Below are 17,216 nucleotides of genomic sequence, written 5' to 3' on the forward strand. Positions count from 1 at the left end.
ATGCAAAACGTTATGTTTGGCGTAAAAGCAACACAGCTGAACACACCATCCCCACTGTCAAACATGGTGGTGGCAGCATCATGGTTTGGGCCTGCTTTTCTTCAGCAGGGACAGGGAAGATGGTTAAAATTGATGGGAAGATGGATGGAGCCAAATACAGGACCATTCTGGAAGAAAACCTGATGGAGTCTGCAAAAGACCTGAGACTGGGACGGAGATTTGTCTTCCAACAAGACAATGATCCAAAACATAAAGCAAAATCTACAATGGAATGGTTCAAAAATAAACATATCCAGGTGTTAGAATGGCCAAGTCAAAGTCCAGACCTGAATCCAATCGAGAATCTGTGGAAAGAACTGAAAACTGCTGTTCACAAATGCTCTCCATCCAACCTCACTGAGCTCGAGCTGTTTTGGGCGTGCAAAACTGATAGAGACATACCCCAAGCGACTTGCAGCTGTAATCGCAGCAAAAGGTGGCGCTACAAAGTATTAACTTAAGGGGGCTGAATAATTTTGCACGCCCAATTTTTCAGTTTTTGATTTGTTAAAAAAGTTTGAAATATCCAATAAATGTCGTTCCACTTCATGATTGTGTCCCACTTGTTGATTCTTCACAAAAAAATACAGTTTTATATCTTTATGTTTGAAGCCTGAAATGTGGCAAAAGGTCGCAAAGTTCAAGGGGGCCGAATACTTTCGCAAGGCACTGTACATGATCAAATACAAAGTTTAGAATCAACTATTAAAGACGCCCAGAACCCACTGGATTCTCCAATTACCTTGAATGAGCTACAGAACAAAATAATAACCCTCCAACCCAAAAAGGCGTGTGGTGTTGATGGTATCCTTAACGAAATGACCAAATATACAGACAACAAATTCCAATTGGCTATACTAAGACTCCTTAACATCCTCCTTAGCTCTGGCATCTTCCCCAATATTTGGAACCAAGGACTGATCACCCCAATCCACAAAAGTGGAGACAAATTTGACCCCAATAACTACCGTGGGATTTGAGTCAACAGCAGCCTTGGGAAAATCCTCTGCATTATCATTAACAGCAGACTTGTACATTTCCTCAATGAAAGCAATGTACTGAGCAAATGTCAAATTGGATTTTTACCAAATTATCATATGACAGACCACGTATTCACCCTGCACACCCTAATTGACAACCAAACAAACCAAAACAAAGGCAAAGTATTTTCATGCTTTGTTGATTTCAAAAATGCTTCGACTCAATTTGACATGAGGGTCTGCTATACAAATTGATGGAAAGTGGTGTTGGGGGAAAAATGTACGACATTATAAAATCCATGTACACTAACAACAAGTGTGCGGTTAAAATAGGCAAAAAACACATTTTTTTCCATGGGACCGTGGGGTGAGACAGGGATTCAGCTTAAGCCCCACCCTCTTCAACATATATATCCACGAATTGGTGAGGGCACTAGAACAGTCTGCTGCACCCGGCCTCACCCTACTGGAATCTGAAGTCAAATGTCTACTGTTTGCTGATGATCTGGTGCTTCTGTCCCCAACCAAGGAGGGCCTACAGCAGCACCTAGATCTTATGCACAGATTCTGTCAGACCTGGGCCCTGACAGTAAATCTCAGTAACACCAAAATAATGGTGTTCCAAAAAGGTCCAGTCGCCAGGACCACAAATACAAATTCCATCTAGACACCGTTGCCCTAGAGCACACAAAAAACTATACATACCTTGGCCTAAACATCAGTGCCACAGATAACTTCCACAAAGCTGTGAACGATCTGAGAGTCAAGGCAAGAAGGGCATTCTATGTTATCAAAAGGAACATGACATTCAACATACCAATTAGGATCTGGTTAAAAGTACTTGAATCAGTCATAGAGCCAATTGCCCTTCATGGTTGTGAGGTCTGGGGTCCGCTCACCAACCAAGACTTCACAAAACGGGACAAACAACAAATTGAGACTGCATGCAGAATTCTGCAAAAATATCCTCCGTGTACAACGTAGAACACCAAATAATGCATGCAGAGCAGAATTAGGCCGATAACAGCTATTTATCAAAATCCAGAAAAGATATGTTAAATTCTACAACCACCTAAAAGGAAACGATTCCCAAACCTTCCATAACAAAGCCATCACCTACAGAGAGATGAACCTGGAGAAGAGTCCCTTAAGCAAGCTGGTCCTGGGGCTCTGTTCACTAACACAAACACACCCTACAGAGCCCCAGGACAGCAACACAATTAGACCCAACCAAATCATGAGAACAAAAAGATAATTACTTGACACATTGGAAAGAATTAACAAAAAAACTGAGCAAACTGGGATGATATTTGGCCATAAACAGAGAGTACACAGTGGCAGAATACCTGACCACTGTGACTGACCCAAAATTAAGGAAAGCTTTGACTATGTACAGACTCAGTGAGCATAGTCTTGCTATTGAGAAAGGCCGCCGTAGACAGACATGGCTCTCAAGAGAAGACAGGCTATGTGCTCACTGCCCACAAAATGAGGTGGAAACTGAGCTGCACTTCCTAACCTCCTGCCCAATGTATGACCATATTAGAGAGACATATTTCCCTCAGATTACACAGATCCACAAAGAATTTGAAAACAATCCCGGTTTTTGATAAACTCCCAATCCATTGGGTGAAATTCCACAGTGTGCCATCACAGCAGCAAGATTTGTGACCTGTTGCCACGAGAAAAGGGCAACCAGTGAAGAACAAACACCATTGTAAATACAACCCATATTTATGCTTATTTATTTTTCCCTCTTGTACTTCAACCATTTGTACATTGTTACAACACTGTGTATAGACATATAATATCACATTTGTAATTTATTTTTATTATTTTGGAAGTTTTGTGAGTGTAATTTTGACTGTTAATTTTTATTGTTTATTTCACTTTTGTTTATTATCTACTTGACTTGCTTTGGCAATGTTAACATATGCTTCCAATGCCAATAAAACCCCTTGAATTGAATTGAGAGAAAGGTAGAGAGAGAGAGAAAGAGAGAGAGAGAGAGAGAGAGGGGAGAGAGAGACAGAGAGGGAGAGACAGAGAGAGAGAGAGACAGAGAGAGAGAGACAGAGAGAGAGAGAGAGAGAGACAGAGAGAGAGGAGAGAGAGAGAGAGACAGAGAGAGAGATACAGAGAGAGAGAGAGAGAGAGAGAGAGAGACAGAGAGAGATCATTAGACCGCTAGGTAATTAGGGAAAGCAGGATTTATCTCCAAAGGGCCAGTGCAGTGAACCAAACACACGCTGCTCTTCCCCTGTCCCTGTATCCCTGTCTCTTTAAGAGCCTGCAGGAGGAGGGAGGGAGAGAGGGAGCATGTGGGGGAGGGGTATTGGATGGGGTGGACCAGTCCTTCAGTAATGAGCAGATTTTAGAGCGAGAGAGAGAGAGAGAGAGAGAGAGAGAGCGAAAGCAAGGGAGAGAAGAGACCGAGAGACCACCACCATATGACTTGTGGGAAACTGGATATATTAACGACCCAGACATAAGGGGGTTGAGCTCTAAATACAGAAGATTAAGAGGAAAGGAAGACAATCATTATATATATATTTTGTTGTTGCATCAACCCTCCTCCCATGTTGTTCAGGAGAGACTGCAGCTCCATCACTACAGCGCTGCAGGAGCACAGTGAGGAGGAGGAGGAGGAGGAAGGAGAGAGCAAGACAGAAGAAGAGGGGAGCAAATGGGAAATACACAGTCAGTTAGGTCGTCTGAGGTGTGTGTGTGTTCAGTGTGTGTGTGTGTGTGTTTACGGATGTGTGTGTTCGGATGTTTCCAGCCCATTCTATAGCTATAGCCCATCTCTGTTTATTTCTGGGGCGTACTGGTGAGGTACGATCTCTCTCCCGTCTCTATCCTCTCTCCCTCTCCCATCTCTATCCTCTCTCCATTTCTGTGTGCCAGTACGGCACAGCTAGACGGGTGGTGGTGGTATGTCTGATTGAGCTCATCAGGCTGTGCTGTGCTGTGGCGCTGCTGCCGTCAGGGCCTCTGGGACTATTAGAAAAGCCTGGGCCTAGCCTGTCTGGAGTGCCCCAGCCAACGGAGAGGTGAGTGGGTTAGTGCCATCCCAGCTGGCGAGGAGGGTGGAGGAGGAGGAGGAGGGTGGAGGAGGAGGAGGAGGAGCGCATACAGCCATGGGAAGCAGAATGCTCGGCCGGCAGTAGCATCTAGCATCCTTAACGTCGCGCCAGGCCCAGACCTCCATTGACAGACAGATGAAACCTCTCTCTCCGTCCCAGGTGATGTTCTCTGGACCAAGCCCTGCTCTGTACAAGACGGGGAACCTGTTTTTGATTCCATTATCATAAAAAAAACAACAACAACAAGGTAAAGGGAAATACTAGGACATCTAAACCTCCATGATTCTATCTCCATCTTCGCCTCCCGGCCCTGATCTTTCTGTGTCACCGTGATTTTCTCTTCTTGACGTTCTGAGGATTTTGCCTAAACCTGTTTCATGCATGTCCACTGGAGGCAGGTTTGACTTTGATGACGGGGGGTCGTACTGTGGAGGGTGGGAGCAGGGCAAGGCCCATGGCCGGGGGGTCTGCACAGGGCCACAGGGTCAGGGGGAGTACGCCGGGGCCTGGAGCCACGGCTTCGAGGTCCTGGGCGTCTACACTTGGCCCAGCGGGAATAGCTACCAGGGCACGTGGGCGCAGGGGAAACGCCACGGCGTGGGCGTGGAGAGCAAGGGCCGCTGGGACTACAGGGGGGAGTGGACGCAGGGCTTCAAGGGACGCTACGGCCAACTGGAGAGCACGGTTAGCGGGGCCCGTTACGAAGGGACCTGGAGCAACGGCCTGCAGGATGGATACGGGACTGAGACGTACTCCGATGGAGGTAAGGAAGGGACACACCAAGCCATCAAGCTGAGGTTGCTCTTACTATGCAGCACACTTGTCTTCATTCTCTTTTGGTGTTAACCCACTATAAAACAGGTGCTATAAGGGTCACTCTACCCTCTCCCTACCCTGTACCTCTCATCCTCCTTTCAACCCTCATCCCATTGTATTCTGTTCTCTCCATCTCTTTTCATACAGTATCTCTACCTGCCTCCCCTTGTATCTGAAATGGTATCCATATCTGAGAACTATTTCAGCTGGGATTGATAACAATATACAGGTCACCTCCCCAGTCGGCAGTAATAGGTCTGAAACATACAGAGAATCCGAGAGGAGCCCCTGCAGACTGGCACTAGATCCTAGAGAACATTCAGGACTAGGTCTGGATCTGGGCTAGCTGAATCAGAGAGGAGCCCCTGCAGACTGGCACTAGATCTTAGAGAACATTCAGGACTAGGTCTGGATCTGGGCTAGCTGAATCAGAGAGGAGCCCTGCAAACTGGCACTAGATCCCAGAGAACATTCAGGACTAGGTCTGGATCTGGGCTAGGCCCTATGTGTGTGTGCAAGCTTTACAAAGACAGAGTATGTAGGCTATATTGCTATTTCCAGTTCTGTAATAAAGTGGTGTGAAAGCAGAACACTTAATGTGGGCTAGCAGTATAGTACATGTTACCACGCAAAGACAAACAATGAAGCTGCCAGTAATGTCAGCTAACTGAAATGCATCAGTGTTTTTACATGTATATAGCATCTGACTGCCTGCCACCATCTTATCTGAAGCCTGTTGAATCGTTGTATCCTCTCAGCATCTCTATTCCCCAAACCTCTATTCCTCCTCCTCTATTCCCCCTCCTCTATTCCTCCCTCCTCTATTCCTCCTCCTCTATTCCTTCATCCTCTATTCCCCCTCCTCTATTCCTCCTCCTCTATTCCTCCTCCTCTATTCCCCCTCCTCTATTCCCCCTCCTCTATTCCCCCTCCTCTATTCCCCCTCCTCTATTCCTCCCTCCTCTATTCCTCCTCCTCTATCCCTCCTCCTCTATTCCCCCTCCTCTATTCCTTCATCCTCTATTCCTCCCTCCTCTATTCCTCCTCCTCTATTCCTTCATCCTCTATTCCCCCTCCTCTATTCCCCCTCCTCTATTCCTCCTCCTCTATTCCTCCTCCTCTATTCCTTCATCCTCTATTCCCCCTCCTCTATTCCTCCTCCTCTATTCCTCCTCCTCTATTCTCCCTCCTCTATTCCCCCTCCTCTATTCCTCCCTCCTCTATTCCTCCTCCTCTATCCCTCCTCCTCTATTCTCCCTCCTCTATTCCCCCTCCTCTATTCCTCCTCCTCTATTCCTCCTCCTCTATTCTCCCTCCTCTATTCCCCCTCCTCTATTCCTCCCTCCTCTATTTCTCCCTCCTCTATTTCCCCTCCTCTATTCCTCCTCCTCTATTCCTCCTCCTCTATTCCCCCTCCTCTATTCCTGCTCCTCTATTCCTCCTCCTCTATTCCTCCCTCCACTATTCCCCCTCCTCTATTTCTCCCTCCTCTATTCCTCCCTCCTCTATTTCTCCCTCCTCTATTCCCCCTCCTCTATTCCCCCTCCTATATTCTTCCTCCTCCATTCCCCTCTTCTCTATTCCCCCTCCTCTATTCCTCCCTCCTCTATTCCTCCCTCCTCTATTCCACCTCCTCTATTCCTCCCTCCTCGATTCCTCCTCCTCGATTCCTCCTCCTCTATTTCTCCCTCCTCTATTCCCCCTCTTCTATTCCTCACTCCTCTGTTTCTCCCTCCTCTATTCCCCCTCCTCTATTCCTCCCTCCTCTATTTCTCCCTCCTCTATTCCCCCTCCTCTATTCTTCCTCCTCTATTCCCCTTCCTCTATTCCCCCCTCCTTTATTTCCCCTCCTCTATTCCTCAATCCTCTATTCCTCCTCCTCTATTCCCCCTCCTCTATGCCTTCTCCTCTATTCCCCCTCCTCTATTCCTCCTCCTCTACTCCCCCTCCTCTATTCCCCCTTCTCTATTCCTCCTTATCTATTCCCCCTCCTCTATTCCCCCTCCTCTCTTCCCCCCTCCTATATCCCCCCTCCTCTCTTCCGCCTCCTCTATTCCCACTCCTCTATCCCCCCTCTATTCCTCCTCCTCTATTCCCCCTCCTCTATCCCCCCTCTATTCCTCCTCCTCTATTCCCACTCCTCTATCCCCCCTCTATTCCTCCTCCTCTATTCCCCCTCCTCTATTCCCCCTCCTTTATTTCCCCTCCTCTATTCCTCCTCCTCTATTCCTCCTCCTCTATTCCTCCCTCCACTATTCCCCCTCCTCTATTTCTCCCTCCTCTATTCCTCCCCCCTCTATTCCTCACTCCTCTATTCCCCCTCTTCTATTCTTCCTCCTCTATTCCTCCTCCTCTATTCCCCCTCCTCTATGCCTTCTCCTCTATGCCTCCTCCTCTATTCCCCCTCCTCTATGCCTTCTCCTCTATGCCTCCTCCTCTATTCCCCCCTCCTCTATTCCCCCCTTCTTTATCCATCCCTCCTCTATCCCCCCTCCTCTATTCCTCCTCCTCTATTCTTCCTCCTCTATTCCCCCTCCTCTATCCTCCCTCCTCTATTCCCCCTCCTCTATTCTTCCTCCTCTATTCCCCTCTCCCCTATTCCCCCTCCTCTATTCTTCCCTACTATATACATATCCATTCTCTTTCTCCCCCATCCCTCTCTCGCTCTCTGCATTATACCACAGACGCCTCTGTACTGTAAATCGCCATGGTAACGCCGAGACAGCAGGTCAGCCTGTCACTGGAGACTCTCTGTGTTCTGCGCCCTGATTGGTGCTTTGGCATTGTCACTGGGGTTTTCTGACTTGGGCGCAAAGGGACAGTTTGAAATTGACTGAGGTGGGCCGGTCCAAAATAAGGGAGGTTTGTCTAGTTTTTTGTTTTGCTTTGGGGAGGGATGGGGGATTTGTATTTATTTTTATTATTAGGCACAGGGGAGGGTAGTGCATTTTCTCCTGGTTTTTCTTCAATACAGCCACATTTCCTAATCTGCCTGCACGCTCCTCCCCTATCAAGGTGTTTTGGTATTTCCCTTATGCTCTACACTTTTCTACACGTTTAGTATACAGTCAACTCTATCCTGCCCTCTGTACATAGTGACAATAGTGGTAGGTGGATCGTTTGTCCAGATCTGCAATAGGTTAACTAGCAATCATGCCACACATAAAATCATTCGAATCTGCATCAATTTTCTATATAAATCCACAAGAACGTAGAGGAATAACTGATTGGCAGCGAAGAGACCAGGTGCAGAGGAGAGGCCAGGTGTAGAGGAGAGGCCAGGTGTAGAGGAGAGGCCAGGTACAGAGGAGAGGCCAGGTGTAGAGGAGAGGTCAGGTGCAGAGGAGAGGTCAGGTGTAGAGGAGAGGTCAGGTGTAGAGTAGAGGCCAGGTGTAGAGGAGAGGCCAGGTACAGAGGAGAGGTCAGGTGCAGAGGAGAGGTCAGGTGTAGAGGAGAGGTCAGGTGTAGAGGAGAGGTCAGGTGTAGAGTAGAGGCCAGGTACAGAGGATAGGCCAGGTGCAGAGGAGAGGTCAGGTGCAGAGGAGAGACCATGTGCAGAGGAGAGGTCAGGTGTAGAGGAGAGGCCAGGTGTAGAGGAGAGGCCAGGTACAGAGGATAGGCCAGGTGTAGAGGATAGGCCAGGTGTAGAGGAGAGGTCAGGTGCAGAGGAGAGGTCAGGTGCAGAGGAGAGACCATGTGCAGAGGAGAGGCCAGGTGTAGAGGAGAGGCCAGGTGTAGAGGAGAGGCCAGGTGTAGAGGAGAGGCCAGGTGTAGAGGAGAGGTCAGGTGTAGAGGAGAGGTCAGGTGTAGAGGATAGGCCAGGTGTAGAGTAGAGGCCAGGTACAGAGGATAGGCCAGGTGCAGAGGAGAGGTCAGGTGCAGAGGAGAGACCATGTGCAGAGGAGAGGTCAGGTGTAGAGGAGAGGCCAGGTGTAGAGGAGAGGCCAGGTACAGAGGATAGGCCAGGTGTAGAGGATAGGCCAGGTGTAGAGGAGAGGTCAGGTGCAGAGGAGAGGTCAGGTGCAGAGGAGAGCCCATGTGCAGAGGAGAGGCCAGGTGTAGAGGAGAGGCCAGGTGTAGAGGAGAGGCCAGGTGTAGAGGATAGGCCAGGTGTAGAGGAGAGGTCAGGTGCAGAGGAGAGACCATGTGCAGAGGAGAGGCCAGGTGTAGAGGAGAGGCCAGGTGTAGAGGAGAGGCCAGGTACAGAGGATAGGCCAGGTGCAGAGGAGAGGTCAGGTGCAGAGGAGAGGCCAGGTGTAGAGGAGAGGCCAGGTGCAGAGGAGAGGTCAGGTGTAGAGGAGATGCCAGGTGTAGAGGAGAGGTCAGGTGTAGAGGAGAGGCCAGGTGCAGAGGAGAGGTCAGGTGCAGAGGAGAGGTCAGGTGCAGAGGAGAGGCCAGGTGTAGAGGAGAGGCCAGGTGTAGAGGAGAGGCCAGGTGCAGAGGAGAGGCCAGGTGTAGAGGAGAGGCCAGGTGCAGAGGAGAGGCCAGGTGCAGAGGAGAGGCCAGGTGCAGAGTAGAGGCCAGGTGCAGAGGAGAGGCCAGGTGCAGAGGAGAGGCCAGGTGCAGAGGTGAGGCCAGGTACAGAGGGGAGGCCAGGTACAGAGGAGAGGCCAGGTGCAGAGGAGAGGCCAGGTGCAGAGGAAAGGCCAGGTGCAGAGGTGAGGCCAGGTACAGAGGAGAGGCCAGGTGCAGAGGAGAGGCCAGGTACAGAGGAGAGGCCAGGTACAGAGGAAAGGCCAGGTGTGTCATTACACATGAAATAAGAGTGAAGACACGCAGCTGAAACAAATGTAACTTACTGTATATAAGGATTCCCTCATATAGAGAGTGGGTCCACCCTATTGGCACGATGCATTATGGGGGTTTTCCTTTCACGCCAATGACCCGGTTTCACTCCCTTGCCCTGCCATTGGTTGGTGTCAGAAGTGGAAATACCAAAAGGCTGAAATATGTCGGTGAGGTCGCTAGGTGTTGTACAGAAGATGTTTAGTATTATTAAAAAGGGTACAACTTTTATTAGATTTTTTATGATGATATTTTTTCTCTTTTCGCTGGCTCGCCTCTCTTTTTAAAATAACGTATCAGCTAATTACATTTATATGGCCTTGGTGACAATGAACCTACCTAAACTAGCCTACAACAACACAATGATCCTCCCTAGACTAGCCTACAACACCACAATGATCCTCCCTAGACTAGCCTACAACACCACAATGATCCTCCCTAGACTAGCCTACAACAACACACTGATCCTCCCTAGACTAGCCTACAACAACACACTGATCCTCCCTAGACTAGCCTACAACAACACAATGATCCTCCATAGACTAGCCTACAACACCACAATGATCCTCCCTAGACTAGCCTACAACACCACAATGATCCTCCCTAGACTAGCCTACAACAACACAATGATCCTCCCTAGACTAGCCTACAACACCACAATGATCCTCCCTAGACTAGCCTACAACAACACAATGATCCTCCCTAGACTAGCCTACAACAACACAATGATCCTCCCTAGACTAGCCTACAACAACACAATGATCCTACCTAAACTAGCCTACAACAACACAATGATCCTCCCTAGACTAGCCTACAACACCACAATGATCCTCCCTAGACTAGCCTACAACAACACACTGATCCTCCCTAGACTAGCCTACAACAACACACTGATCCTCCCTAGACTAGCCTACAACACCACACTGATCCTCCCTAGACTAGCCTACAACACCACAATGATCCTCCCTAGTCTAGCCTACAACACAATGATCCTCCCTAGACTAGCCTACAACACCACAATGATCCTCCCTAGACTAGCCTACAACACCACAATGATCCTCTCTAGACTAGCCTACAACACAATGATCCTCCCTAGACTAGCCTACAACACCACACTGATCCTCCCTAGACTAGCCTACAACACCACAATGATCCTCCCTAGACTAGCCTACAACAACACAATGATCCTCCCTAGACTAGCCTACAACACCACACTGATCCTCCCTAGACTAGCCTACAACACCACAATGATCCTCCCTAGACTAGCCTACAACACCACACTGATCCTCCCTAGACTAGCCTACAACACCACACTGATCCTCCCTAGACTAGCCTACAACACCACAATGATCCTCCCTAGACTAGCCTACAACACCACAATGATCCTCCCTAGACTAGCCTACAACACCACAATGATCCTCCCTAGACTAGCCTACAACACCACAATGATCCTCCCTAGACTAGCCTACAACACCACACTGATCCTCCCTAGACTAGCCTACATAACCCCAATGATCCTCCCTAGACTAGCCTACAACACCACACTGATCCTCCCTAGACTAGCCTACAACACCACAATGATCCTCCCTAGACTAGCCTACAACAACACAATGATCCTCCCTAGACTAGCCTACAACACCACAATGATCCTCCCTAGACTAGCCTACAACACCACACTGATCCTCCCTAGACTAGCCTACAACACCACACTGATCCTCCCTAGACTAGCCTACAACACCACACTGATCCTCCCTAGACTAGCCTACATAACCCCAATGATCCTCCCTAGACTAGCCTACAACACCACACTGATCCTCCCTAGACTAGCCTACAACACAATGATCCTCCCTAGACTAGCCTACAACACCACACTGATCCTCCCTAGACTAGCCTACAACACCACAATGATCCTCCCTAGACTAGCCTACAACACAATGATCCTCCCTAGACTAGCCTACAACACCACACTGATACTCCCTAGACTAGCCTACAACACCACAATGATCCTCCCTAGACTAGCCTACAACACCACACTGATCCTCCCTGGACTAGCCTACAACACCACAATGATCCTCCCTAGACTAGCCTACAACACCACACTGATCCTCCCTAGACTAGCCTACATAACCCCAATGATCCTCCCTAGACTAGCCTACAACACCACACTGATCCTCCCTAGACTAGCCTACAACACCACACTGATCCTCCCTAGACTAGCCTACAACACCACACTGATCCTCCCTAGACTAGCCTACAACACCACACTGATCCTCCCTAGACTAGCCTACAACACCACACTGATCCTCCCTAGACTAGCCTACAACACCACAATGATTCTCCCTAGACTAGCCTACAACACAATGATCCTCCCTAGACTAGCCTACAACACAATGATCCTCCCTAGACTAGCCTACAACACCACAATGATCCTCCCTAGACTAGCCTACAACACCACAATGATCCTCCCTAGACTAGCCTACAACACCACACTGATCCTCCCTAGACTAGCCTACAACACCACACTGATCCTCCCTAGACTAGCCTACAACACCACACGGATTCTCCCTAGACTAGCCTACAACACAATGATCCTCCCTAGACTAGCCTACAACACCACACTGATCCTCCCTAGACTAGCCTACAACACCACACTGATCCTCCCCAGACTAGCCTACAACACAATGATCCTCCCTAGACTAGCCTACAACACAATGATCCTCCCTAGACTAGCCTACAACACCACACTGATCCTCCCTAGACTAGCCTACAACACCACACTGATCCTCCCCAGACTAGCCTACAACACAATGATCCTCCCTAGACTAGCCTACAACACAATGATCCTCCCTAGACTAGCCTACAACACCACACTGATCCTCCCTAGACTAGCCTACAACACAATGATCCTCCCTAGACTAGCCTACAACACCACACTGATCCTCCCCAGACTAGCCTACAACACAATGATCCTCCCTAGACTAGCCTACAACACACTGATCCTCCCTAGACTAGCCTACAACACCACACTGATCCTCCCTAGACTAGCCTACAACACCACAATGATCCTCCCTAGACTAGCCTACAACACCACAATGATCCTCCCTAGACTAGCCTACAACACCACAATGATCCTCCCTAGACTAGCCTACAACACCACACTGATCCTCCCTAGACTAGCCTACATAACCCCAATGATCCTCCCTAGACTAGCCTACAACACCACACTGATCCTCCCTAGACTAGCCTACAACACCACAATGATCCTCCCTAGACTAGCCTACAACACCACAATGATCCTCCCTAGACTAGCCTACAACACCACAATGATCCTCCCTAGACTAGCCTACAACACCACACTGATCCTCCCTAGACTAGCCTACATAACCCCAATGATCCTCCCTAGACTAGCCTACAACACCACACTGATCCTCCCTAGACTAGCCTACAACACCACACTGATCCTCCCCAGACTAGCCTACAACACAATGATCCTCCCTAGACTAGCCTACAACACACTGATCCTCCCTAGACTAGCCTACAACACCACCCTGATCCTCCCTAGACTAGCCTACAACACCACAATGATCCTCCCTAGACTAGCCTACAACACCACAATGATCCTCCCTAGACTAGCCTACAACACAATGATCCTCCCTAGACTAGCCTACAACACCACACTGATCCTCCCTAGACTAGCCTACAACACCACAATGATCCTCCCTAGACTAGCCTACAACACAATGATCCTCCCTAGACTAGCCTACAACACCACACTGATACTCCCTAGACTAGCCTACAACACCACAATGATCCTCCCTAGACTAGCCTACAACACCACACTGATCCTCCCTAGACTAGCCTACAACACCACAATGATCCTCCCTAGACTAGCCTACAACACCACACTGATCCTCCCTAGACTAGCCTACAACACCACAATGATCCTCCCTAGACTAGCCTACAACACCACACTGATCCTCCCTAGACTAGCCTACAACACCACACTGATCCTCCCTAGACTAGCCTACAACACCACAATGATCCTCCCTAGTCTAGCCTACAACACAATGATCCTCCCTAGACTAGCCTACAACACCACACTGATCCTCCCTAGACTAGCCTACAACACCACACTGATCCTCCCTAGACTAGCCTACAACACCACACTGATTCTCCCTAGACTAGCCTACAACACCACACTGATCCTCCCTAGACTAGCCTTCAACACCACACTGATCCTCCCTAGACTAGCCTACAACACCACACTGATCCTCCCTAGACTAGCCTACAACACCACACTGATCCTCCCTAGACTAGCCTACAACACCACACTGATCCTCCCTAGACTAGCCTACAACACCACACTGATCCTCCCTAGACTAGCCTACAACACCACACTGATCCTCCCTAGACTAGCCTACAACAACACAATGATCCTCCCTAGACTAGCCTACAACAACACAATGATCCTCCCTAGACTAGCCTACAACAACACAATGATCCTCCCTAGACTAGCCTACAACACCACACTGATCCTCCCTAGACTAGCCTACAACACACTGATCCTCCCTAGACTAGCCTACAACACCACACTGATCCTCCCTAGACTAGCCTACAACACCACAATGATCCTCCCTAGACTAGCCTACAACAACACAATGATCCTCCCTAGACTAGCCTACAACACCACACTGATCCTCCCTAGACTAGCCTACAACACCACAATGATCCTCCCTAGACTAGCCTACAACAACACACTGATCCTCCCTAGACTAGCCTACAACAACACACTGATCCTCCCAGACTAGCCTACAACACACTGATCCTCCCTAGACTAGCCTACAACACCACATTAAAATGAATACTGCATTATTGTTTTCAAGTGAGTGAAATACTGTCAACTGAAGTGAAAATGTCATTGAATGATGGCGCAAAAGCCCCGATATGTGAATGTTTCATTCCGTCTGGATGAATTGCGGGTCTACTCTTGATCTAGATAAGGCGCGGTACAGGACCGTCTGGCTGTATTTTTCCTTCTGATACCGATGCGCGGTCTGTTGCCCGTCGTCATTCCCCCAAGTCGTCCTACATTGTGTAGCCACACAGTCTCATGCGCCCAGCAGGCCCAGTTATTCAGGAAAGATTAATGCGCGTTCTGCCTCCTTAACAATCAGAGTAGCTATTCCTTGACCTCAAACGTTTCAATATTGTCTAAATATTGGTCACTTAACTTTTAAAATGTATTAATTTGATTAGGCTACTTAAAAGGTGGGCTACTGCGCATGTTCATCCCCCCCCCCCCCCCCCCCCCCCCCCACACACACACACACACACACAGTAAATGTCAAACTGTCCTTAATCTAGGCCGTTTGATAACCAAAGCAACTCCATTGCACTAAACCGGGATGAGCCGAGAGAGGCAGGGAGGGGTGCCGGGGACGGAAGAGAGGGAGGTAGAGTGAGGGAGGAAGAGAGTTAGAGATAGGAAAAGGTAGAGCGGTAGAGTGAGGGAGAAAGAGAGGGAGGTAGAGTGAGGGAGGAAGAGAGTTAGAGATAGGAAAAGGTAGAGCGGTAGAGTGAGGGAGGAAGAGAGGGAGGTAGAGTGAGGGAGGAAGAGAGTTAGAGATAGGAAAAGGTAGAGCGGTAGAGTGAGGAAGGAAGAGAGGGAGGTAGAGTGAGGGAGGAAGAGAGTTAGAGATAGGAAAAGGTAGAGCGGTAGAGTGAGGGAGGAAGAGAGGGAGGTAGAGTGAGGGAGGAAGAGAGGTAGAGATAGGGAAAGGTAGAGAGAGAGAGTGAGGGAGGAAGAGAGGGAGGTAGAGTGAGGGAGGAAGAGAGGTAGAGAGAGGGAAAGGTAGAGAGAGAGAGGGGTCAATAAGTGATGCAGAGGGGACCATGGAAACCAGATCAGTGGCTGCTGTATCGGTGTAGCTAGAGGTTGTTTACCATCGTAGCCTGTAGTCTAATATCAGATGTACCGCAATGGTTTACATACCAGCGGATAACCTTGGTGTTATTTTGGTTTATGAAGTAGCGGAGGCGACCGTAATAACACTCCAGAATTAGATAAAAAAATAAAAAAAAATAAAGACTGCGTCACGAGAGGGAGCACCTCTCTCTCTTCGGTCTCTCACCTGGGAGATGAATATAGCACGAACGAGCTGACACATTTTCCACAACCCAATAAACGTGCCATTATCGCTAAACCAACAGCTACACATGTAATATTGTGTGTAGTGTAGGCTAATAACATGAATCGGTATATACATGGGGGTCGGCGCAGCATAGCTTTGTCTATTGCGATCTGCTTTTCAGCACCATGGACAGGTCCCGATCTCCTACACTTTGACAGACACACCACAGCGAAGGTTCAGGACGTCATTCCTCTGTTTTTAGATGATTGAAATTGAGGTGAAATACCGTTTATTAGGTCTATCCCGGCCACTAAAACGTGTATATGTTCGCGTTAAAAGCCTCACTACTGAAATGAGATGGAAACTCTCTTTAAACAATCTACTGTATAAAACAACATAAGATAAAAACGGATCATTATTTGCGGTCGGTCTTCAGCCAAGTTGTGAAATAAAACCCAATATCTTAGTTTTAATCAATGGAAAATGAAAAACATGATTTTGCCTCAGGTAGAGAGCATTGCGGTCCGTGATATTTAACCTGTTGTCATGACATGACGTGCGGTCATGATATTTAACCCCTGTGTGGCGTTCATGTTTTTGTTATTCTCCCGATCTTCTCGGGTCTGATGGTCTGATGGACCCACAACATTATTGGGTTTTTAAATCAATTCAGCCATAACAATTTAAGTAAACATACTTAATACTAAACATTTAGATGTTGACTTATATCAATTACAAGCAGTATAGACAGCATACATGGCTAATATTTACCATTTACCTCTGCTAAATCACACTTATCAATAAAAGTGCTATTCTTTTTTTTAAATAAAACGTAATTATAATCAAGACATGGGTGGAATAAAGAATGTTTATCTTGAACAAATATAAATGAAACAAGGTTTTTATCACTATTGATGTTTATTGCTTTGAACTGAACAAATTGGAAGGACACATTTTACATACAGTATTTTATGGAAATGATAAATGAGCCCCATTGAACACAAATGAAGGCCAGTTGACACACCACATGAGAGACAGAGTTTCTGTGTTTTGCAAATGTATTTATATAAGGGCACAAGACTAGACCCAGATGCAGACACACAAGAGAATGGTCGTGGACAGGCAAAAGGTCAAAACCAGTTCAGAGTACAGGAGGTACAGAGTGGCAGGCAGAATGGTCAGGCAGGCAGAATGGTCAGGCAGGCAGAATGGTCAGGCAGGCGGGTACAGAGTGGCAGGCAGGCTCGAGGTCTGGGCAGGCAGAATGGTCAGGCAGGCGGGTACAGAGTGGCAGGCAGGCTCGAGGTCTGGGCAGGCAGAATGGTCAGGCAGGCGGGTACAGAGTGGCAGGCAGGCTCGAGGTCAGCGCAGGCAGAATG

At 48.3% G+C, this 17,216-nt stretch overlaps 1 protein-coding gene across 1 annotated transcript in view; it reads left to right on the plus strand.

Moving 5' to 3' along the window:
* The first annotated feature begins 3,418 nt into the window (after positions 1–3,418).
* The window catches only part of LOC110514125 (junctophilin-3), a 29,086-nt gene continuing 15,288 nt past the window's right edge, over positions 3,419–17,216 (plus strand). Inside the window, exon 1 of the mRNA XM_036964097.1 lies at positions 3,419–4,868. Within this exon, the coding sequence (XP_036819992.1) occupies positions 4,487–4,868 (382 nt within the window). The 5' untranslated portion in view covers positions 3,419–4,486. The remainder of the gene's footprint in view (positions 4,869–17,216) is intronic.

This window comes from Oncorhynchus mykiss, chromosome 26, assembly GCF_013265735.2.
Source record: "Oncorhynchus mykiss isolate Arlee chromosome 26, USDA_OmykA_1.1, whole genome shotgun sequence".
NCBI lineage: Eukaryota > Metazoa > Chordata > Actinopteri > Salmoniformes > Salmonidae > Oncorhynchus > Oncorhynchus mykiss.